This window comes from Rattus norvegicus, chromosome 8, assembly GCF_021556685.1.
Source record: "Rattus norvegicus strain SHRSP/BbbUtx chromosome 8, alternate assembly SHRSP_T2T, whole genome shotgun sequence".
NCBI classification, from domain to species: domain Eukaryota; kingdom Metazoa; phylum Chordata; class Mammalia; order Rodentia; family Muridae; genus Rattus; species Rattus norvegicus.
Genome location: NC_141541.1, coordinates 130,918,382 through 130,943,517, shown reverse-complemented (window position 1 = coordinate 130,943,517; position 25,136 = coordinate 130,918,382). Strand labels below are relative to the sequence as shown.

Sequence of the window (25,136 nt, the reverse complement as noted above, 5' to 3'; positions counted from 1 at the left end):
GAGGAGATAAGGGAAAAGAAGAACCACTAAAATACTTTGTTTGAAAATGCCATATGATATCAAATAGCCTGTATGTTAATTTAAAATAAAGAAAGAAAATGAGACTCTAAACAAAGAATGACCACTAACAACTACAATAACAACAATAGAAAACTAGTAGGAATTAGAGCGGTGTCAGTGCACAGTGATGCCCATGCCCAGTACTACACACATATATACAAAATAAAACCCAATTATCAAACCGCTCATTAAACATAATAAGTAAACATCTAGTGCTGCATGTAATCAAGACTCAGATGCATTATCTAAAGGCAAGCACTGTGGCACACACCTTTTTTAATTCCAGCACTCAGGGGGCAGAGGTGGGCAGATGTTTTTATTTTTTTATTTTTTAGTTGAAGGCCAGCTTGATCAACATAGAGAAGTTCAAGCCAGACAGAGAAAAACAGTAAGACCGCATATCAAAAGGAAAAAACAAAAGCAGAATATGAAACAGAGTCCACTTACCAGCCATAAGCAAACAGATGATGCACATTGAAAAGGCAACAACCATGATGATAGGCAACTGAAATATAACCAAAAGATACAGCTGTTAGGAGTAATCCGTGGTTATAAAATCATCCATCTACTTTGCCTGGAAAGGTGCCAAACTTCTTCTGCAGGCTCAGACACACAATGTTTTGGTTTGGTTTGGTTTTTTTTTTTGGGGGGGGGGGGGTTCAGTTTTTAAACCAAACATCACTATTTATGGCTTCAATCACAGTAACAAAAGTCTTCATACTAATAAAGTATGAGATCTACAGAAGGATGCTTCTGCTCCAAACCTGGCCAAATACTGTAAGGACAACAGACTTCTCTTCCATCCAGGGCACTTTGTCATCTGGTAGAAGGCCCCAGAGAAGCTGCAAAGTCTTGTGAATACAGGAGAAAAGAAAAGCAAAGTATCCCAAACACACTTTACCTTTCTTTCTTTCTTTTTTTTTTCTTCAGTAAAACTACACACTGAATTTATCAAATAACACATTTTCCATTTTACAATGTATTTTCTGTCTTTCTAGATTTTGGATTGTAATTTTTTTTATTGGATATTTTAATTATTTACATTTCAAATGTTATTCCTTTTCCAGGTTTCCAGAAACCCCCTATTCCATTCCCTGACCCACTTCTTCTGTAAGGGTGTTCCCCCACCCATCCACCCACCCCTTCCCATCTCCCCACTCTGACATTCCCCTACACTGGGGCGGGGGGTGGGGGGATGGTGTCCCGCCTTGGCAGGACCAAGGGCTTCTCCTCTCATTGATGTCCAACAAGGGCATGCTCTGCTACATGTGCAGCTGGAACCATGTATACTCTTTGGATGGTGGTTTAGTTCCTGTGAGCTCTGATTGGTTGGTATTGTTATTCTCATGGGTTTGTAAACCCCCTCAGCTCCTTCAATCCTTTCTCTAACTACTCCAGATGGGGGTCCAGTTCTTGCCCTTCATTTACAAATTTATCTTTAGCAATTCCCTGATCAAAGAGAATTGAAGTTCTCCTGAAAAAAGAACTCCTGTGTCCATTCTAATATGGCAGAGTCATGAAAGAAAGTGTGTACACAGTTATTCTTTCTGTATTCGAGTCTTTTCTTCAGAAGAGAAAAATAAATATATATATTCCATTTATAACAGCATGCAATGTTTTCAACAGAGGTGTTTTCTATACCTTCAGACATATACTTCCAATCCTAGAAATCATAGAAAAGTTTCTTACCGCCAGGAATTTCCAGTCCCTTGGAACACTTAAAGGACTGTGAGAGTCTAATTCATCCACTGAGTAGTTTCCAAGAAATAAGTCTATAGAATCCTAGAAAATAAAGAACAAAATTGTGAACTTTCCAAACTTAATTTGACTACATTGAGCAATAGTGCAAAGAGATAACCATTCAGTGGCAAACAAACACCATCAAATACAGACTTACTTGTCTAAATCCATCAGAAAAGTTGTTCTTGTAGTACCGTAATAATGAGTTGAAGCCATCCATTACCAGTCCCAACTGAGTTCTTTTTCCAGTTCTGATTTAAAAAAAGATCCAGTTTTAAATTATATATATATATATACATACTAAATTATCAGTTTTATGACCCATGAGAGTTATAGAAATACATGAACAGCAAAGATATCAAAAATTATCCCTAAAAACACAGACATTTTACAAGTCACTAGCAAGAAATCTATAGTTGTGTCTTTGTATCTATAAAGAACCCTACTAGACACTACTCTACAGATGTTCAAGTTCCTCATATAAAAAGGTGTAGTGTTTCCACACACCCTATTCACACCCTCTTATCATTTCTAAGTAACTATGATGTCTAATATAATGCAAGCATGAAGCAAAGAGACACTATCCTGTATTATTGAGGAAATGATATAGAAAACATCTGCACATGCTCAGTACAGACACAGACACTTTTTCATGAGTGCTTTGGTTAGTGGTTGGTTGAATCCATACATACAACCCACGGAAAAGAAGAGCAATTGTGTTTGTTCTCTAAAACATTACCAAAGTAGACACAAGAAAGCGAAATAGCTTAACTACAAAACGAGAACTATGAGAAGAAATACAGCCTATGTCAGGAGATAGAAAACAGCACAGAACTAGGAACCACATTTGGTCCCAGGGAATCTCTACAGTGTTACAGAAAAGACCCAAAGGTACTGAGAACAACTGACAGGAGCAGGAGTTTGGTTGGGAGCTTTGCAGAGGTGCAGCTCATAGGCTGTGTCCCAAACCTGTGGAATCAGACTGGTGACTGAGGTGCAAAGTGATGTCTCTATGCATGAGACTGCCCCAAGGAGGCTAAGAACCCACTAATGCCCAAGCCTTGTCTTCAGCAATCCTGACATGACAGCTCTAGTGAGGCACAGGTGCTTGGCTTATACAACTGTACCTGAAAGCTCACCACAGAACCACAGAATGCCAGAGAGCACTGGGACTACAAGCCACTGATGCAGATCACAAGTTAAAAGTGTGGCTTACCTTGTAAAGTCAGTCTTCAAGGCACCGGTTCCTGCATACTGTTTGGCACAAGCATTAGCATTATCGGCCCAGGCTTTGGGAAAACAAACAAACAAAAACAGCTGATAATCAATGATTAAGGTGTCAACTAAAGTTTTAGTGCAAAATATTAATTTCAAAATTTGAACTTTGCTCCTACTAAGAAATTACCTACCATTTTTGTAAATCTTCTCAAACTCATCTTGTTCTTCAAGCTTTTGTCCCACATGCAAAACTCCTAGTCTCTAGAAACAGAATCACACCCATATGTATGAGACTTTAGCAGACCTGACTTAGGAAGAAAAGGCAATAGTCCACAAATCCTATCATGGGGGTTCTTTTCCTGCTGGCGCGTGCACACACCCACACACCCTTTTATAAAATTTCAAAGGTTGCTGAGTTCCTAAATCCCCTTCTCTATGGATTCTTTGGGGTCTACCAATCACATATTGGGAAACCCCATCCTCGATTTTGTTTCATCAGTCCTCTGGACCACCTCAGCTAACACCTCACTATGTCTTGATCAGTGTGGGTTAGAGTGCCCTCAGTAGCTGAGGAAAAAGAACAATGGGAAAGTTCCCACACTAGCTGACAAGACTGCCTCAAAGACCTTCTGCCCAAAGATGCTCTGAAGTTCATTATGTTCCATCAAACTGTGTCTACAATGTGAACTAGATTACAGAACCTAATTCAGCAGGCTGCTTAATCTGCCACAGGATCAAACCATTCTTAAGCCTTTCCAGCTGAAAACCACAACTGAAGTATCGTCACTAGACTGACACAGCACAAGCACAACTAGAGATCGCTCATCATTCCTTTGGCACAGTTACTTTATGACTCAAGAAAAATTCGTTCTAAAACAGAAACCAAAATTTTTTGAATGTTAGAAAAATTATGATTTTCTGATTTTTGTCCTTTAAATACTTAAAAAATTTTATCTAGATTTCTGAAACATACTTTAAAGGCCAATGTGATTTAGAAATCTAGGTCTGTCATTCATATATATATATATACATATATATATATATGTGTGTGTGTGTGTATATATATATACACACATATATATATGTATGTATGTATGTATGTATATATATATACTGTTTGCATCTACTTTTTCTCCTTAGCACAATCTTAACAATAAAGCAATTATGTCAGAAACTTTAAACTAAGAAGCTAATGCTCCTTGTCAGAACAAGAGACTCAAAAAACCCATTTTTTTCTTGAGACGGGATCTCAAGTAGCCCAGGGTAACCTAGATCTCCCTGCTTCACCTCCAAATGCTATGACTATAGCTATGTACCACAGAATTCAGTTATGTGGGATCAAATCTAGGGCTTCACTCATACTAAGCAAGCACTCTACCAACTGAACTATACCTCCAAAACAATTTTGATATACTAATTAGGCAGGAGAATAAGGAGTTAGAAGCCTGTGTGTGCTGCAGAGTGCCCTGCCTCAGAAACAAAAAGTAAAACAAAGGAACAGGCACGTCTTACACAAAAATACCTGATGCAGCTCGAGTTCAGTGGAATGGATTCACTATTCGTTGCTGACATCAACATAAACTGATATGGGGCCTCTTAGAAAGTAATGTATTTATTCTCTTTAATCCTGTAATTCCACTTCTAGGAATTAACCCAAGTAAGGTTAGTTTAATTATCAACCTGACACAATTTATAGTCACTTGGGAAGAGTCTCAAAGAGGGGTTGTTTAGATCAATATAACCTGTGGGCTAATCTTATGGAGATTGTCTTGATTACACTACTGATGTGGGCACCTCAGCTTGAAGGTGAGGAACACTACTCCTCTGGGTCCTGAACTGTGGGGATAAGGGAAAGTGACCGGAGCATTAGCAAGAGCGCAAACTCCATCCATCCATCCATCCATCCATCCATCCATCCATCCATCCATCCATCCATCCATCCATCCACTCTCCCCCTCCCTCCCTTCCTCCACACTTGACAATGACTGTAACTGGCTGCTTCAGGTTCCTGATGCATGGATACCCCATGTTGTATAACAATTTCCTCCAAGATAAAACTTGCAGGGAAGTTTCTTATGACTAAGGAAGTAAACAGCTCAGTAGCATCAGCATGTCACTGAAACTGACCAGAAACACTAGGTGTAAATGGACTGTCCCTCCTCAACCACAAGATGGCTGAAAGAGACTCTTCAGTCTTTCAAGCTGCCTACAAGTCAGGTAGTATCCATCATCCCCCAGGTTTGCAGTATCATGAGCATCACCTGGTGTTAGGGTGGGCTTTCCGTGATACAGCTGTGTTTGAGTTATTTCTGCTCCCATAAGCAACACCTCACTCACACTCCTATAATCCCAATAAACTCAGATTGCTAAATTGGAATTCAGTGGTTATCCTTACTTTGTTCTGTTGTGGAGTCCCTATCTGGAATGAATGCACATTTTGTTCATGTCTCCCCAGGGATACATTTTTAAGATACTTCACAGGGATGGACTGCAACCTGGAACTGTGAACTACAATAAACCTTTGCTCCCTAAATTGATTTTGTCAGATTACTTAATCAAAGTGATTAGAAAGGCTACTAAAGCCCAAAGGAAAGTATTCAAGTTAATGATATTAAAAATAGATACATTCTCTATAGTATCACTTAAAGCCCCAGACATAGAAATATAAATGGTTTAATAAATTACAGTTCAGGGGCTGGAGAAATGGCTCAGTGGTTAAGAGCAATGACTGCTCTTCCAGAGGTCCTGAGTTCAAATCCCAGCAAACACATGATGGCTCACAACCATCTGTAATGAGATCTGATGTCCTCTTCTGCTGTGTCTGAAGACAGCTACAATGTACTTACATATAATGAATAAATCTTTTAAAAAAATTACAGTTCAATGTATACTATTAAAACTGATTACATAAATACCAAAGGAAAATGGTGCAGTAAAAACTACAAATGTGCTCTGATGGTAGTTACAGATAATTTGTATACCAAGAGTGGCAAGGTTCAAAAATAAAAAAAAGGTTAGGGTGTAGGCAACATGAGTACTTGTTGTTGCTGGTTTTCAAAAGTAAAGTTTTTACTTTTTTTAAACTACATTTTTTTTTCAATAAAGTCATACTCACCTGCAGCTGTGCCTGAAGGGAACGCCGAGCTAATAAACTCTGTATCACATTCGTTCTGTCTAGACAATCCATACAGTTGCTGCGGAAAACTCCTTCCTGGTTTGTCACCACCTTGCCAGCAGAGTCTACTAAAAAATAACTGAAACACATTTGTGTGAGCACTCCTATACCAACACACACTGAACACACACATCAATGGCACTGCTCCTAGTACACAGGTCTCATGGAGTGAAAAATCTTAGTAAAATCCATAAATTACAAGGTCAGATGGAGTGCACAATCAAGCATATTCTTTTCCTACACAAAATGGGAATATGAATAGTTGAAGCAATAGCCCCTTTTCCAAAACAGCTTTTTTAGAAGTCATCACACACAGAAATGCTGAGAGAACAGTGAAGGGAACTATTGCTACAGAAACCAACCATATTTCCTAAGGTACCTTTAACACGATTATTTCACCAGGTCCCAACATAAAAATCTCTATCATAATCTGAGTTACAATTAAAAATTCTTAGTCCTGATGATCAATAGGATCAGAACCTTCCGAAGCAAAGGTTGGAAAAAGCACTTAAATTCTTTTTCTCTTTTAAAATGGATGACTATGCAAACAGAGAAAATAGGAAAAGTACATTTTTTAAAATCCATTTTTCCTCTCCCCTGATCACTTGCCAAACATTGTGACAAGCTCCTGTGTTGTTTTTATTTTTTAACAAGATCCTTGGATAACACTATGAACTAAAAAAAAAATTGACAATGTTCAATTGGTTAAGAGCATGGACCTTGGCAACAAACCATCTGTTGTCAGCCTTAGCACCCTACCCAACTTCCCAGATGTATAATAAAGTTATACATTACATTTAAAGGATACCAGGGTTTTTTTCATACTCAAAATAGAGGTACTAGTACAACTGTTAAGCTGCTCTAAGGTCTGAATGAGAGAAAAACATAACATACAAACCAAATATCAAGCAAAGTCTGTATGGCTTAGTTTGAAAACTAGAAAGTAAAATTATTCCCCCAACCCAGTTTCATGAAAGCTACACTGAAACCATCATCTTGGGAAGAAGGGCCATGAAGAAGGTGCTTAGATAGACAGCCACTTTTGTCTTTGCAGTGCAAGTGGAGCTGGCTCCAGCTAGGGAACACACATGTACATGTATGAGTGTGAGCACACACAATGCCACTAGTGCATATACAGGCAGTTTAGAAACATTACTACACAGAACTCGGTCTACCGGGTATTGTTATCAGTACCTTCACAAACTGAGAGACAACCATTTAAGGATGTCCACCAGGCCCCTCGATCATATGGCTAATTAGGGATGATCTGAGACACATGTTAGAACTGAGAAGACAGATTCCATATACTACCTCAAAAGCCATTGGGGAAAAAAAATACTGTCTTGAGAGATCACCCACCTCCCTCTAGTAAACGTCCCAGCCTATCTGAGGAGCATAGTGAACAACAATGTCAGGGGCTCTGGAGTCCCCCGTTGTTTTAAAACAACTCTTTTGTTGTTGTTGTTTTGCTTTTTCAAACAAGCGTTGCAGAATATTTGATCACACTGTGAAAACCAAGATTGTGTACTAGAAGGTTTTGTCTCTAGTCGTGGCGTGGCTCAGCCCTACCACAGACTTTTAGTCCAAGAGCTTTGTTTTGTAAACAAGATTAAATAAAGTCAATCATAGGTCAAGAGACAGAGCAAGCAACCAGTTGATAGGAAGTCAGCATAGGAAAACTGCTAGAGAGTGGGAGGGAAGTCATGAGGTTGGAAAGAGATGCACAGGAAGTAGAAAGGAGGGACATTCAGTGTGAAGGTGTTTAAGGCAGTGTAGAGAAGAATGAGCTTCTTCCTTCTGGGATGTCAGCTGAGTAGGAAGGTCAGCTGAGTGCTTTCTCTGCCTCTCTGAGCTAGCGGGCTTTCACCACAGTGTCTGGCTAAGTCTTTATTTGATAAACTGTATGGGTTGTGTTTTTTTTTAAAACAACAAACAAGGTATCTGCATAGCCTAGCCCTCCCAATATAGAAAAGGTTGGTCTCAAACTCAAAGAAATCTGCCTATGTCTGCCTCCAAGTGTGCACCATTGTGCTGTCCTTGGCCCCATTCTTGCATGACAGCAATTACTGGAGAACCCAGGGAGCCACCCCCTCTATCAACAAAGCCAAGCCCAGCCAGTCTCTTCTCTAATAGCCAACCACAGTACAGGTCTACCACCCTTCACTAACTCTGCTCAGGACAGAATGTCACAGGAAAAAAATTAAACTATAGTTGATAGCTATGTATATTAACATATTTTTAAAAACCAAACAAATGTTCAGAGAGATAATTGAAATTTAAAAGTACATTTGGTATACTGTGTACAAAGAGTACATATATGGAGTGCCAGGTTAGAATTATCACAGAGGTAAAACAAAACGATAAATTGGTGTATAAACTGTTTTAGCTTTAAAACAATTTAGTTGTAAACCAATACACTAAAATATGTAGCAAACATTCAAAAAACACCACAATGATGTTCAAATCTTTTGCTCCGATAATCCTACATTGAAAAGTTTTTTTCTAGGTAAAATTTTAACATAAGTGAAAAGATAAATACATATTCATCAAACAGAACCACTTGCAGCACTCTTTCAGAGATAAGGAAAGGACCCAGACACTCTATGTGACAGGAAGCATCTACTTAAAGCTATGCTGTGATCTAACAGGCTGAAGAGAGGACAATGAAAATTATCATTTCAAAGGCTCCTAACAGGATGGTGTGATAAAATGACAGACAACTAAACAAAATAGTAATAAACCAACTGTGATTTTGTAAAAATTGGGAAAATACTATGAATAGTCCTGACGGTGATCCATTTGTAAGAATTTAGTTATTCTTCAATCAACAACACTCTGCCAATACAGAAAATAATAAAACAGCACATAAGCACTAACAACCCAGTGAAACAGCTTCACAAATTTGCTGTTACATATAATTAATAAGACTGACCTAATACATCCCCCCCTTACTGCTCTAGAGAAGTAATAAGGCTTACCTTAATTCATCCTGCATTTCTGCTACTTGATCCAATAAAATACTCAGTCGATCCCATCTCATATTTTTACACTCCTTATGGAAGTCAAAGGCAATATATCTACCAAAAAAAAAAAAAAAAAACTCAGAAACCGATGAGACCATCCAATTTTCTTCTATTAATAACACCCCTATAAGGTGATTTTTCTATATCAGAACATTCATAATGCTTAGGAATATAGAGCCTCTTTCATTTTGGGCTTACCACCACACACAGACACACACCCCTCCCATGCTCATATCTATGGTGGAGGACATATTATTAAATTATAAATTTTATTTTTGTTATTCTAGAGACCTGCCGATAACAGTAAAGAAACGCAAATGTGAGCGGAGCAGGTAAGTTGTAAAGTTCTGAGGTAGTCACTTCAAGAGGGGGTACAATCCAACTGAATAGCATATACTTTCTATCCCTGTATGCAAACAATATGGTTTCTTCTTACCATTTTCCAGATCAGTATGTTCAAAGTATTGAAACTCAGCTCAGTCCATGGTGGATTAGGCTGGGTATCTGTTGTGTACTAGGGGTTGTAAGAAGTGCAGGGAAGCAAGACAGTCCCTGTAGTGTTAGCTACTGCTCAACTCAACCCCCCTACACCCTCCTCTCTCCAAATCACTTTCCTTTACTGACATCCACACATGCATATGTATGTGCAGAGAAAATTCTGTCAATCTTTACAATTACCTAATATTTAATAAGTACAACTCTAAAGCCGGGTTATATCTAAATGTGACCATGTCCTACCATTTGTCACCTCCCTTGAGAAGGGGAGAATCATTAGCCAAGCCCTGACAGTCAATGGAGAAGACTGGCTGCATCAAGTATGAGCATACCAGACCTTCCTGCTCAGGCATCACAGCAAGCAGGAGGCCTGCAAGGACTGTGCTCCCACATGAGGAGTGAAAGTGCAGAGAAAGCATTCATCGCTGTGGAACTCCCCTGCTCTACCCACAGAGTATAGGGTTCTAGCATGTAAGAGGCTCTACCACCTCAACAGTTCTTAAGAGAATCACAACCCCCGGAAATTAGCACAGAAATACATGTGGGCCAACAACAGGAAGCAAGGAAGGGCCTTAAAAGGCAGCCTCAGCACAAGTAGCACTGTAAGTTATTTTAGTGCTTGATCAAAATTACCAGCTGAGCCTTGGTTTCAACAGACCATCACACAAAGTATCTAAAAACCACTGCCTTGTGACTTATTGGACAGGCAAAGATACTGCTTCAGGGAAGGATACTATGCAAGCTAAACTGACCCAACTCATGCAGTGGTAACGACAACATCAAGTTAAAAACTAAAATTCGTGAGGCTGAAGAGATGGTGCGGCAGTCTGGAGAACTGGCTGCTTTTCTAGAAGATCCAGGTTTGATTAGCAATACCCACATGGCAGCTCACAACCATCTGTAACTGCCCTTCCAGGGGCTTCAGTACTCATGTTCTGGCTACAGTGGGCACTGCATGCATGTAATGCAGATCGATCTATCTATCTATCGATCTATCTATCTATCAATCTATCTATCTATATATCTATCTATCTATCTACCTATCTATAAATATAGGCAAAGCCCGCATACACATAAAAGTCTAAAACTCTTTTAAAAACAAAACCCCACATTTGTGACCTAATATGCCATTGTTTTGCAAAATCTTGGTTTTAACTAGGGACCAAACATAAAATTACTCTATAAAATAAACTGTATCAGAAAAAATTTCAAACCAACCAAAATGAAAATTATACTTTTATCTGGTACTAGAAATATGCAAAAGCTGAGGGCTAGAGCGATGGCTCAGCCGTCACAAGCACTTGCTGGGCTTCCAGATGACTCATGTTCAGTAACCAGCATCCGGACTGGCTTGCTTACGTCCAGAGTCCATGGGCTCTCCACATGCACCCACACACATTTTTTTTAGATGTGAGTTGAAAGATAATAGCATACTCTTTATATTCATATACATAAGTATATATGTGCCTTGAAAGGATCTACAACAGACGCCCATGAGATACCTGATCATCCCACTTCCCAAGGATGACACCATTTTTGCAAATGTTTGCTCAAGTGGTTTCTCTGATCCCTTATGGTTCACCTGTAAGAAATTTAAAACAACATGACTTTCTATTTGAATAGTGATGCCAGGAAAATAACAAGGACACTCTAAGCCTTCATTTTGGCACAGAAACATCAGAAAGAAGAGGAAGTCATCTGAACCAACTTTGTAGGACCTATGGAAACGCAATTAAAGTTTACAGCGACCAGTAAAAAGTCTATCAAGAAAAGGCCCTCTTCCAATCACAGAACTCTGTCCTTTCTCCTCCACCACACAAGGTGTTTTGTGGGAAACAATAGCAATCTTGTTTTTAGCTCCCTTTGTGAAACCAGGAGAAGCAGACCAGAGCCAATGTACACAAAACTTGTACCTACCAGAAGGACTAAATTATCTGTGTTGTGTAACTAAATGGAGGTCAAAAATATTGGACTGGTTGTAAAAGCTACAACTGCACTATTAGCCAATGGCTACCTGGGGCAAGAGATGCATTCTGGACACAGGCATACAATAGACCATCCTAAAGTCCAGCAAACAGTGATGCTCTTTAGAAACATTCAAAAGCAGCAGTATATATGAACGACTTCAGAAAGCTACGTCCATACTCAGGCAAGAAACATGTCCAGAAAAATCCTAATACTGCAGAGATCACTCTTTAGCCGTTGCTCTTTAGCCTTGAAACATGTCTGGCTAACGGGCAAATAGATGGCTATCTCAGTATAGAGTCAGTTTGCAAAGAAGACATGCTATTTTGTTCTTTGCTCAATTTCTAAAATTCAATGAAATCTGGAAAAACATTAGCTGAACATACTAAGAGTCTTCAGCAAGCATATATGATGAGGACAATCTTTGCAAAAGAGTCTGGAAAAGGTCTCACGATCAAATAGACCACTATGATCTTTAAAAATCCAAAAAACAAACCAACAAACCAACTGCAACCAACTCTGGAAAGAAACCTGACCCCAGTGTTTCCATATTATAATAATCCAAGGTATAATTTTTAAGGAAAATAGTCATATAAAGAAACAGAAAAAAAATGGCTTATCCAATGTATCAGAATCTAAGAGATAAAACAAACAGCAATAAAAGGGAATTCCATTACTGCAAATGCCTATATTAAAAACAAAGAGACAAAACACTAGCTGGGTGTGGTAAGATGTGCTTTTAATTCTAGCACTCAGGAGACAGAGGCAGGCAGATCTCTCTGAGCTCAAGGAGGATGTGAGTTCAATTCTCAGCATTCACATAGTGGCTCCCAACCACCTATACAGTCCTGAGGGATCTGATAATAGCTTCTAGCTTCTGTGGGCACCAGGCACACAGAGGTGATATACAAATGAAAATAAAAAATATTTAAAAATAAAGGAAAGAAGAAAAAGAAAGCTTCAAATCAATAACCTAACTTTACACATGAAGGAGCAGGAAAAACAAAGTAAATCCAAAGGTAGCAGAAGAAAGGGAATGATACAGACTAGAACAGAAATAAATAAAGCAAGCAGAAAACCAACAGAGGAGACAACTGAACAAGAACTGGTTCCTGGAAAGATCAATAACGACAACAAATTCAGCTACAATAAACAAACAAACAAAAAAAAAGAGGCAAGATTCAAATTACTAAAACCAGTAACGATAATGAGGACACTGCTAATAACTTTTTAGAAAAATAAAAAGAATTATAAAATGATATTATAGACATTCATGCCAAAAAATTGTTCAACTTAAACAAATTTGAAAAGACAAAACAAAAAAAATCAATTTTACTAAAACTGAACCTTGAAGAAATAGAGAACTGGAATAGAAAGTTAGACTCGGGGGCTGTTGTAACTCAGACTCTGTTGCCTGCCTCTGGATCCATTTTCCCTTGCAGCCTTTTCTGGTCTCAGTGGAAGAGGACGCCCTTAGTCCTGATGTGACTTAATATGCCAGGGTAGGTTGGTACAAGGTGTTTGTGTGAGGGTTGGGGGATGCTCCCCTTCTCAAAGGAGAGCAAGGTGTGGCGGAAGGGCATGAGAGGGTGAGACTGGGAGGAGAGGAGGGGCTGCAATCAGGATATAAAGTGAGTAAATAAATAAATTAATGGAAAAATAAGGTTGGATTTGGTGACTCACACATGTAATCCTAGCACTTGGGAAGTTGGGTCAGAAGGAACACGAAGAGGTCAAGGGCAGCTTGGGCTAACAGTGAAAACTTGCCCCAACCTCACCAACCTCTCCAATCCACAAAAGAAAAATCTAAACAGACCAGTAAGTAGGAAGGAGTCTGAATCAGGGTTAAAGAAAAGCCTCAGACCAAATGGCTCCACTAATCGATTTAACTAACCAAGTTTAGGGATTTAATAAGAATTAGTACCACTTTTCTTTAAACTTCATTATGTTCTTTAACTCATTAATAATAACCAAAAGGTAGAAATAAAGCAAATGTATGTTAATTCATGAATAGATTTAAAACAGTCTTATATGCCTACAATAAGATATTATTCTGTCTTTAGTAATGCAATTCTGATGAATATGGATGAACCTTTAAAATGTTATACTAAATGAAGCAAGTACACATTAGACAAATATTGTATGATTCTATATATATATGAGAAACATAAACAGACAAATTCAGAAGGACTGGAGAGTAAAGTAAAAAGGAATTACTAGGAGCTATTAAGATCAAAGTTTCTGTTTGGTATGATAAAAAGTTATAGAAGAATTAAAAATTAATTTTCCTGTTAATTAAAGTTTTTATTTTGTTGCCCATCCCCCAAAACATTCAAACTTACCAGATTAATTATTACTTGTTTTCCATAAATAATTACTTGTGAATCAAAATGCCTTTGGAAACCATCCATCTAGAAGAAACAAAAGGTATATAATTTATTAAACTATATTATATGATTACCTTTTTAAAAACAAAATACCACCTTAACCATCCCAATTCTATACTTAAGAGAATGTCAGGGTGAGGACTATTCTTTCTGGATGGTGGAAACACCATAGATAGGTAACTGGCTGTCACAGCCATTGTATGCTGCACTACAGTATCACGATTGAGTTCTGGAGACAACTTCTGACAGACGCACTCCATTCATAGACTTCACCGAGATCTGCCCAATGCCAATCTGTCATGTCCCTCAGTGAGTCTTCATTCTAGTACTTGTAACATGTTCCTGAGGCAGTTTGTCCTACAGCCCAGGAGAAGGGCCTTGAAGATGTTGAATTCTGACTTGTGGGGAACAAATATATGTTCTAAAAACAACTTGGGTTCTATTTTAACCAGTGGAAAAATTCAGGAAGATACATACGTGATTTGCTACTTTGTTGATCTGTGGATCTGGTTTGTACTTTAGATTTGGTCTTTGTGACCAGAAAACAGGTATTGATCCTCGAGTCTGAAAGTAGAGGAAGAGATGTGAAAAGAAAGATACACAAACTAGTTTTCTCAACCTAATTATTGAAAGCAGAATATATATTAACAGCTTTGCAAAGAAAAATGACAATCTAGGAGCTACAGGACAACAGAGAGACCCTCCCTCAATAAATATACACAAACATACATACAGTTCTTGTCTTATGGACATATGCTTAAAAAGCACTTTCCCTTCCCAGTGTTACATAAGTGGTGCTTGTACAACAGAAAGTTCTGTGCACTCCTTAGTTCTAAAACATTTATCTATCCATAAAAATTAATAAGTTATATATACATTATATAGTTTGGCAATATGAAAAAGTAGAAAATTGCTTTACTCATTCTCAAAGGAATGTATTTATGAAGATCTGGATTTGCTTAACCACTGACACTCTGGAGTAGGAAATACTGCGCAACTTTACCAGAGGCAACAGGTGGCAGGACTGAGTAAGGCAGGCAAAGCCTTACTGTCAGCTTGTTCCATCATTATAACACTGGTTAGGGATTGCTAAACTTCCATAAACCTGACACTTTCTTCTCCATAAGACAGTGCCAGATTAACAACCAACCCGCTGAGTAGCTGAACTTTTTCCACATTTACATAAAGTTAGTACTTAAGAAAGAAGGAAGACTGGCCTGGCAGTAAACACATGTAATCCTAGCTTTGGGGTTATGGACACAGAAGGATCAAGAGTTCAAAGTCATATAGCCCATTATACAGTATGTTTAAGGTCAGCCAGTACTACATGAGACCCTCTTTCAAAAAGCCTGAAGAGGAGGAGGAAGTGAAGAAGAGAAGAAGGAAAAAAAAAAAGAAAAAGAAAGGGGAATAAGAAAAATTCAACGTGACAGAGAATAAAGATCAAGTAGAATAGGCCAACTGGATGACCATCAGACAGACATACTTGCCTGTACAAATGAAGCCCTGTTCCCACTGTAGTGCACAATCTGTTCTGTTTCTACAAAGTTAGCTGCGTGGCCTTCAGAATCAATTCCTAATATTTGGTACAAAAGAAATATATATAAAAAATCATTAACTCAAGATAACTTTATAATTGTCACTAAGTTCACATCAATGGGTATTTATAAGACTAAGTTCAAATAAATGGTTAGTACACCATCAGGAAACTATAAAAGCTCAAACAGGCTTAAAAAGTAGTCAAGATTTATTTATATAAACATAAAGCTTGTTGGTATTTTTCTCACTATATATCCTCAAAACCACTTCCTTTTGAAGAAAAGAAAGTTAAGTATGCCTACAAATCCTAGTTGAATAGTTAAAGCTATCCTTTTTTGTAATTTTACTTTATAATAACATATCACTAAATGACAACATGGCTCACTGCATCAGCAGTTCTTAGTTGTAACACAGAGTGCCTCAGAAGACATTTAAATATCAAATGAAAAATTGTGTGTGATCCTTACCACCATGACCATGAACATGTCCACCAAACCTAGTTTGAAAAGCCATTTAATGTCATTACCAGAGACTCTTCACTGCTTAGGCACTCCTGATAGCTGAAGTATTTCCTTCTAGCTTGTTTACATAATTTATTGTTGCTAAGCAAAAGCAATTTTCAAGGTAGCCCTGACTCAGATTTCCAAATCACCAGGAAGAAATCAATAGATTTTTAAATTCCCAATATTTAAAACATCCCTTTTTCTCTGACATTTCTCAAAGAAAGCGTCTGAGTTGTCATTATCGGTTGATCTGAGCTACGCATTAGTAAATAATGAGAAGGACGCAGCTGTCTGAGCTACACTGGCAATGGTGTCACTTCTCAGTGTGCAGTACTTTCAGAAGCACAGCTACATTTGTTCTTCTGTGGTGTTTGAATGAGAAATGCTCTCCATAGGCAATCAGGGAATGGAGATGCATGAGGGGTTTAGGTATGACCTTGCTGGAGTAGGTATAGACTTAGGGAAAGTGTGTCACTTGAGGATACAAGAAGAGGAGCTTTAGGGTTTCAAAAGCCTAAGCCGGTCCCAGTGTCTCTCGTCTTCTACCACCTGTCAATCTGGATGCAGAACTCTCAACTACTTCTCCAGTACCATGTCTGACTGCATGTCACCATAACGTAATGGACTGAACCTCTGAAACTGTAAGGAAGTCCAAATTAAATGTTTTCTTTTCATAAGAGTTGCTGTGGTCATGGTGTCTCTTCACAGCAATAGAACACTGACTAAGACACCTTCCACAATTCCCATTAAGGAACAAGCATCTTGTTGTCAGTTATTTTAAAAAGAGAAAGAAGTGAAAGAGAGGAAAGAGGAAGATATCATTATTAAAAGCTTCCAAAGTTATTAATTAAAAAAAAACAAGATGTAGGAAAACATGTATAAAATATAACCACTGTCTATATAAAAGGAAGAAAACATACCTGTATTAATATAAAAAATTCTAGAGTTATATAAACAAGAAATTAATATCTGATCATCTGACAGAGGAATAAGAACCAAGAGGAAGGCAGGCAGTAATGGTACATGTCTTTAATCCTAGCACTCAAAAGACAGAGACAGGTAGAGAGCTCTGTGAGTTTGAGAACAACCTTGTCTACAAATCGAGTTCCAGGACAGTCAAAAGCTACACACAGAAACCCTGACTTGAAAGGAAAAAAAAAACAATAAAATCAAAACGACAACAAGAACCCCCCACCAAAGAACCAAGCAGATTAAGTGGAAATTTTCCACCAGTTTAAAAATAAAATTCATATTTAAAATATGTATTCAATGCTTAACAATTCGAGAATATGTAGTTAAGGAGATACTAACTCTAATTTGGTTGAGACCATTCTTAGTGGCTTTTTAGTGGTACTATAGCATCTGTAATAAGATTAATAAGATATTTACTATATAACATTCTGGGCTCAAAATTAGAGTTATTTGTTGAATAGTGATACGACAAATTTCTGACACAGTGTGGATGAAAGCAAAATGAATGCTGGGGAATCTTCATAATCACAGTAACTCTAATACATATTATAGTAGTTTGGTTTGAGCAAATTAGCATACTTTTAGTGCGCAGCCTATAGGATACTCAAAATGTAAAAAAAAATTTACAAACTGACGTCATAAAGTAAAATGTCTACTTTTATACAAGCAATGAAACCAAGAATAGTAAGAGAAATACTACCTGGCCTGAATGTTATTACTGAATGTCAGCACACTTTCAGACACACAATAAACATGTTCTTAGACAGTTAATGGCCCACAAGCCATGTTAACATTTCAAATTAATTATATAGCTAGAGAGAAGCACAGAAGACCTACTAATTACAGTGAGAGAGGATGTTAGCAGGGGCATCAAATAACACAAGATATAAAAGGTCAAGGGTAAGTCATTTAAGGTAACTAAACAATAGCAGATATGGCCCAATTGTGCTGACATGAAATGATTCTTACCTCTCACATAATAACGCACACCGGCTCTGAAACAACTCCTCCGGGAGATGAGAATCCAATCAAAATATTTCCCGTTAATAGAACATGAATGCATAGTAATAACTTAACTATATTAAGAAAATGTAACATAGAAATATTTCCAGAATCAATACAAATCTATTTAACAGGAATGAATTGTCTTCAGGAGGAAATAAAAAAGAATATGCAAGTCTTTTTGGTTCATCATGACTACTTCCAAACCCTGAGGATCCTCATTTCCAACTGTGAAATCTGTCAAGTCAGTTCTCCTACAATGACATGTGGGCAGAATATTTTAAAACTTCTCTAGTGTTTTCTATTTAATTTTCTCCTTTCCCTGATATCTTCAACTATTTTCTAAAAGTATAAAACTAAGTATCAATGATATAACTAAAACCCTATCCTGAATGAAAACCAGGAATCTGATAAAAGAAATTAATCTTCAAGTAAGAAATGGAAAACAGAATAGGAACTAGGAGCATAGCTCAGCCCCAAGTTCGATCCTTTGCACTGCAAAAAGTAAAACCTTAAAAATTAAATGAAAGAAAAAACACCAAGCTATTGTAAAGAAAAATATAATATATATAATTATACTTGTATATGTAGACTTGCATATACATGTATATGAATATTTACAGATCAAAATATTAATCTAGAAACAAATTATAACTGCTTTTTCTCTGAAATATAAAAGTGAACCTAAAACTGGAAAAAAATTAATGCAAAAAAAGTAAGATGGTGGAGTGCTTTCTAACATGCATGAAGACCTGGGTCTGATCCCCGCATGACGTAACCCAGATGTACTGATGCAATCGTGGGATCTCAGCACTCAGAGAAACAAGGTTCAAGATCATATTCAGAAGCAGAGTTCAAGGTCAGCCTGGGATTTCTCCAAATCATTTCTTCAATACCAGTGACTGAATTATACAATGAGACCTGATTAAAATGGTGGCTTTTAAGTCAAATCTATTTGATCAAAATAAAACCTTTGCACACAAGTGCGTCTCTGAAGCATGCTGAGCTCTCTCCATCAGATTCTTACGGCCACTGTGAAGTGAGCACTCACTGCTTTCCCTTGCTTGGCTGTCGTTTTACCACTACACAATGGATGTAGTCTGGACAGCTTTTTACCTTTTTGCATTACAGTGTAGGTATTCCTGTGGCCTCTCATGCTCTGCATGTTTCTGAGGTTCATCCACTATTATAGTATTTAATCATCCTCTTCATAAATATACTACTGGTTGGTTGCGTGTGTGTGTGTGTGTGTGTGTGTGTGTGTGTGTGTGTGTGTGTGTGTGTGAGATGGGGGTGTCTAGTTCAGACAAAGTCTCACTATGATTCAGCCTGGCTTCAAACTGTTAGCCTTCTCCCCTCAGTCTATATAGGGCTGATAATACAGAAATGCCACATAGCAGAAAGAATGTACTACTTTAGTCATCTGTTCTGCTGTGGACAGACATCAAGTTGGTTTTTGTTATTTCTGGCTTAGGCTGTCATAACCAGAGTTTCAACAAACATCTCTTTGTGTAAGTGTGTGAGCATGGATCAAATTATATCCACCATCTGATACTATGGAGAAATGTCAATGGACTTGGGAAGTATTTTAGCTTATCCTCTTTACCAACTCATGGAAGCAATAAGAGGGTAACAAGTTTTACTGTTTCACTGTGTCATATCATTTACCTTTGCTCACTTGTTTAGGTTTGTTGTATGCTGTATGTAACATCTTTTTCTTAATATAATTTGACTCACTCATCATAAAGCATGATAAGAATCTGTGAGTCACTGATGTTAAGAAGTGCTTGCTGACAGGAGCCAGATATGGGTGTCTCCTGAGAGGCTCTGCCAGAGCCCTCCTGATACAGATGAGGATGAAACAGCTAACCACTGGACTGAACAAGGGGACCCCAATGGAGGAGTTAAGAGAAAAGACAGAAGGAGCTGAAGGGGTTTGCAACACCATAGGAAGAACAAGAATATCAACCAACCAGACCCCACCAGAGCTCCCAGGGAATAAACCACCAACCAATGAGTACACATGGAGGGACCCATGGCTCCAGCCGCATATGTAGCAGAGGATGGCATTGTCCAGCATCAATAGGAGGAAAAGCCCTTGGTCCTGTGAAGGCTTATTTCCCCAGTGTAGGGGAGTGCCAGGGTGTTGAGGTGGGAATGGGTGGGTGGGAGTGGGAGCATCCTCATAGAAGCACAGGGAGGAGGTATGGGAGAGGGGAAAAAGGAGATATCATCTGAAATGTAAATACATAAAATATCCAAGAAAAAAAAAGAATCTGTAAGCCTCCAGTATCCACGTTTACCACTCCCAACTTCTCTAAAACCTTCTTAGCAGAATTTGTTAATTTCCTCATTTGGAGAAGGAGGACGGAAACAGAACATAACCTCCTTCCTGAGTTGTCATATTGAACCACTAACATGTCTCAGCAGCTGTCACTGTTCTTGGAAACACTTGTCTTCACTTGCTTCCAGGACACTGCTCTCACTTGCTTTTACTTTCCCTCACTGGTCTATGCTGTACAGACAAAACCTGAAGCAACTCTACAATCCTCCCTTTCAATTTACTCACTGTGGTTCATTTTTAGAAGATCCTTATCCTGAGGCCTACAGTACATGGCTCTAGCATTTTCTCACTATGCTGATGGTATACTCTCTTTCTCTAAGCTTGTTTTCTATCTACATTTCTATCTCCCTTTAATAATCCCATCTCATTTCATGGACTGAAATGCCATCTAAGGGCTGATGAGATGGCTCAGCAGATAAAGCGCCAAGCCTAAGGATCCAAGTTCAATCAATCCCTGGAACCTACAAGGTAGAAGGAGAGAACAGACTCCTGAAAATTGTCCTCTGACCTCCAAAGTATGCACATGCACACACAAACTAAACCAATGATGGAAGAAAGGAAAGATGGAAGGCAGGCAGGCCAGCCGCCCACCCTGACCACCCACATATTTATACCTGTAAGGCCAGAAAGATGACTCAAATGGATTACAGTGCTTGCTAAACAGCATGAGCTCCATCCCAGGATCCACATAGTGAAAACAACAAACCAGGTACCTGAAGTTGTCCTTTGAACTCTATACATACATCATCATGAATATGCGCCCCTTCAGGAGCCGATTCACTGGGAGTTCCTACTTTATTATGATGTCTCTGATTAGAATGTGTTCTTAAAATGAATCTACAACTAGATAACTAATGTTTGTTTTGTATTACACTTTAATTTTCCAAGTGATATTCTTTATACTCTACTTTCATATTTTTAGCATTCTTCAAATGATAATTTAAAATTTTTTCAAGTTGGTGTTGACTGTAGTTCTTAATCTGATTTCTTTTAACATTAAGGAAAGGCATCATTTAAGTAGGTTCACTCTACTCTTGTGTAATTCACTGTTCCAAAAGAATAAGATGCAGTATACATCTTTCTTTTAAAGCCATCAGCCCCTAAGCTCTTGAGCAAAACATGGCAATTTATTCTGCAGAGACAAAAATCTAAAAGGGGGAGGAGCTGTTTACATCTGTGCTAGGATTTACATTTGTACAGGAACAGCAATATCTAATAATACTGAAATAGTCATCCCACATCACGTTTGAGACTCTGCATCTGTCCTGAAATTTAAACATTTTTAATACTCAAACATGTAAAATAAAATGTAAACAAAGACTGTAGAAACTAAGGTGTAAAACTTTCAGATAAGGATACAGCCATGCAACACAGGAAGAGCAAACCGATGGACCTAGAAAGAAGATACACAGTGTATTCAGGACCAACCCACCAACCCACCAACCCACCAACCATCCAACCAGGTGGTGGTGGCACATGCCCTTATTCTTAGCACCTGGAAGGCAGACTTCTGTGAATTTGAGGCCAGCTAGAGAAACCAACCAAACAATAAAATTTAGCACACCTTAAATAATAAACCAGCAGCACCACAGGCAATCAATCATACACAGTCATGAAGTGAAAATATATGTAGCTTTTAATGTTGAGGAAATGTCTGTAATGTTGCAGATAAGAAGGCAGTGTAATCATTAGAGTTTAAATGGTCACAGATAAACACCAATAAAACTACATGAAGCTTCTAAAGTCTTTGCTTATAACTCTTCTACTTCTAGAAACACTGACCATGCTAATGATTCTAATCCCAACTACCAAAGTGTGTGTGTGTGTATGTGTGTGTGTCTGTCTGTCTGTCTGTGTGTCTGTCTGTGTGTCTGTCTGTCTCGGGGCAGGGGGAGGGGGATAGCAAAGGGCAGAAAACAAAACATTCCTACAAATATAATGTAAATTTGTATATGCTCTACCTCTTTGGTATAACAATGAAGGCTGGTAGTGAGTTAGGGAGTTTCCACCTGGCCTAAGGACTGTGAATAGAAGCTGTGTTTGGCTGACTGATTAGAACTGCATTCTCTGGAGAGACTGGACTGTTACAGGTACAGAAGCTAGTTACCTTGTCTTAGGCTAGTCCTAGCCTCTGGAACAAATCTGTGTCAGAACTGACATTTTTTGAATAATAGATTTTTTTAAAACTGGAATCTATTAACTTAACAGATCACTAGCTTCCACTAACCTAAAAGCTAAGAATGTCATCGGATAGCATCTTGGGTCTATAAAAAAGCTTCCTGCTGTTTTGTGTAACTCCCTTTTGGTGTACGCACCAACGGATTTTAAATTTGCCTTGATTTATGACTTTTCATTATACTATAAAACTATAAAAACTTCATGAAACTGCTTCAACGTTGAAACATGGAATTTGGAGTAATCTAAATCTGTGTTTTCAGGCCATGTTCCAGCTGTCTTAGAGAAAGAAAAGTTTTAAGGCTTCCATTCATAAGTATCATGGTTTGTACCCTAAGTGTCCCTAAAAAGTTATGTTTTAAAAGCTTGGCAACTGGCCAGACAAGCTCTTGGAATTTAGAAGGTACAGTCTAGTGGAGGAAGGACAGTCATTAAAAGCTAGCCTTTATATAGGTACTGGTACCCTAGCCTATTTCCCTTTGCTGACTGGTTACATCAGGTGAGCAATTTGCTCCCTGGATGTTCTCTTGCCAAAAGGGCCCACAAGCAAAAGAGTCACCAGACAATGAACTGAAAGTTCTGACCCCTGAGCCTAAACACTTCTCAAACATCTTGTCACAATACAAGATTAGACTTCTGCACAGAACTGTAAGAGAGTGCAAGCACGGTCAAGTGTCTGTGTTACGGTTAGATTAGTACTATTTACCCGCCCCTAGTGAGTGGTCAGTCATTTTACAGTACACATCCAGGCATGTATTACGACAAGGAAGCAGAGTTGGAGTACATTACCTCTGGCTGAGCAGACAGTTCTCTGAGCAGATGCCCGTTCCATACAAACCGCTGATCTGCCTGAGAGAAGTTTTGAAACTTAATGAAATATCTCCAGCAAGAGAAGTATTCTAAGATAGACAATTACATCCATCAATGCCTCTACCTGGTGGCCAATATGATTGTCTCTGACATGTCCTGACAGAACACATCTCACTTCAAATCTGCTCCTCCTCTTCCCATTCCTTCTGCATTATAACTCACAGAAACTCTGGGTATCCTCTCCCACCTTTCTAGGTAATCACTGGCCAAGAGCTAAATCTCTTTTGGAGTTTGTGGTGGTTTAAATATACTTGGCCCAGGGAGTGGCACTATTAGGACGTGTGGCCTTTTTGGAGCAGGCATGCCCTTATTGGAAGAAGTGTGTCACAGTGGGACTTTGAGACTCTCCTCTTTGCAACATGGGACACAGTCTTCTGCTGGTTCCCTTTGGAATAAGTTGTAGAACTTTCAGCTCCTCCAGTATTATGTCTGTCTGGACGCTGCTGTTTCCTGCCTTGATGATAATGTTGTCCTTTATAAGAGTTTCCTTGACTCTTCACAGCAATAGAAGCCCTAACTAGGACAGAAGGTGGAACCACAGACTGGGGTTCTGCTGTATAGACCTAATCATGTTTTTATTTGGAGGGATAAGGATTTGGAAAACAGTGGAATGCCTTTAAGTGGGGCTTGATGGGCCATCCTAGTACAAATACGGAAGACATTGTGCTAAAGGTGATTTGGAATGAGGAGCTTACGAGTTTTCAGAAGAGAAAAATGACAATATGTGGCCCAGAGACTGTTTTCGTTATACTCTGGTGAAGAATGTGGCTGCTTTTTGCCTTTCTAAAAAGTCTGTCTGAGGCTAAGGTGAAGAGATTCAGACTAATTGCACTGACAAAGGAAGTCTCAGAAACACCCAGCATAGACTTTGTCCTCTGGTTAACTCTCATGAAGAACAACATTTTGATCAAGTGTAACAAGCTTAAAAAGTACAAAATGTGTGGTTCAAGTAATGAAAGGGCACCAGGAAGTAGAATGGAGCTGAATCCTCTGTTCTAGGAGATCAAGGGAGTGGTGATCTCAGTGCAAGATCTCTCCTAGCTAAGCTTTTTGTCTGTGTTTACAGTTGAACAAAGAATAGTTTGGACTTTTAATATGGAATGAACTACAATTCAGAAATGGAGGGCACACTTGTGAACCAAATCTTGAGAAACAGTGGCCATGAATAGCGTAGGTCCAGGTATAATACCTTTAATCCCAGGACAGAGGACAAGTGGATCGGAGTTCAAGGCAGACTGGTAGAGAGCAAGGCAGGTTTAGGCATAGTGATACATTCCCTTAAACCCAGCATTCAGGAGATAGAGCCATGCAGATCTCTTGAGTTCAAGGTTAAGCTACAGAGAAAGGGAAGGAGTTGGTAAACAGAAATGTGATAGAACAAGGAGGCCCCAGCAAGCAACAGAACTCAGCAGCTTCAGCCACGTGGCTCTGGATTTCTAGTCAGGAATAGAAGGGACCACTGGGACAATTGATGTTGGTTAGCTGGAGTTAAGGATTAGCAGTGATTAAGAAGAGATCAACATTATGAAGGTGAAATTGTCTGAGAAATGTTTTCTGAGAACACAAAGAAGCTGTATACAAGAGATAGTCAAGGTTGTACCTCCTGCTGCAGCTGGATTTGGTAATGTATAAGAGTCACCCAGGTGGTACTGGTTTTGAAGGCATGAA

The 25,136-nt window shown here is 38.6% G+C and overlaps 1 protein-coding gene across 3 annotated transcripts in view; it reads right to left on the bottom strand.

The window, feature by feature from the left end:
* Nucleotides 1-25,136, bottom strand: part of Sacm1l (SAC1 like phosphatidylinositide phosphatase) — a 62,745-nt gene that overhangs the window by 11,068 nt on the left and 26,541 nt on the right. For all 3 annotated transcript variants that reach the window (XM_087560162.1, NM_001357497.1, NM_053798.3), the window contains 14 exon segments: nucleotides 23,388-23,447; nucleotides 21,783-21,816; nucleotides 18,047-18,148; nucleotides 15,554-15,639; nucleotides 14,541-14,627; nucleotides 14,019-14,087; nucleotides 11,214-11,293; nucleotides 9,172-9,270; nucleotides 6,134-6,272; nucleotides 3,210-3,279; nucleotides 3,017-3,089; nucleotides 1,958-2,051; nucleotides 1,750-1,842; nucleotides 508-565 (listed from right to left, as the gene is read on the bottom strand). In XM_087560162.1, coding sequence (XP_087416288.1) covers nucleotides 508-565; nucleotides 1,750-1,842; nucleotides 1,958-2,051; nucleotides 3,017-3,089; nucleotides 3,210-3,279; nucleotides 6,134-6,272; nucleotides 9,172-9,270; nucleotides 11,214-11,293; nucleotides 14,019-14,087; nucleotides 14,541-14,627; nucleotides 15,554-15,639; nucleotides 18,047-18,148; nucleotides 21,783-21,816; nucleotides 23,388-23,447 — 1,144 coding nt within the window.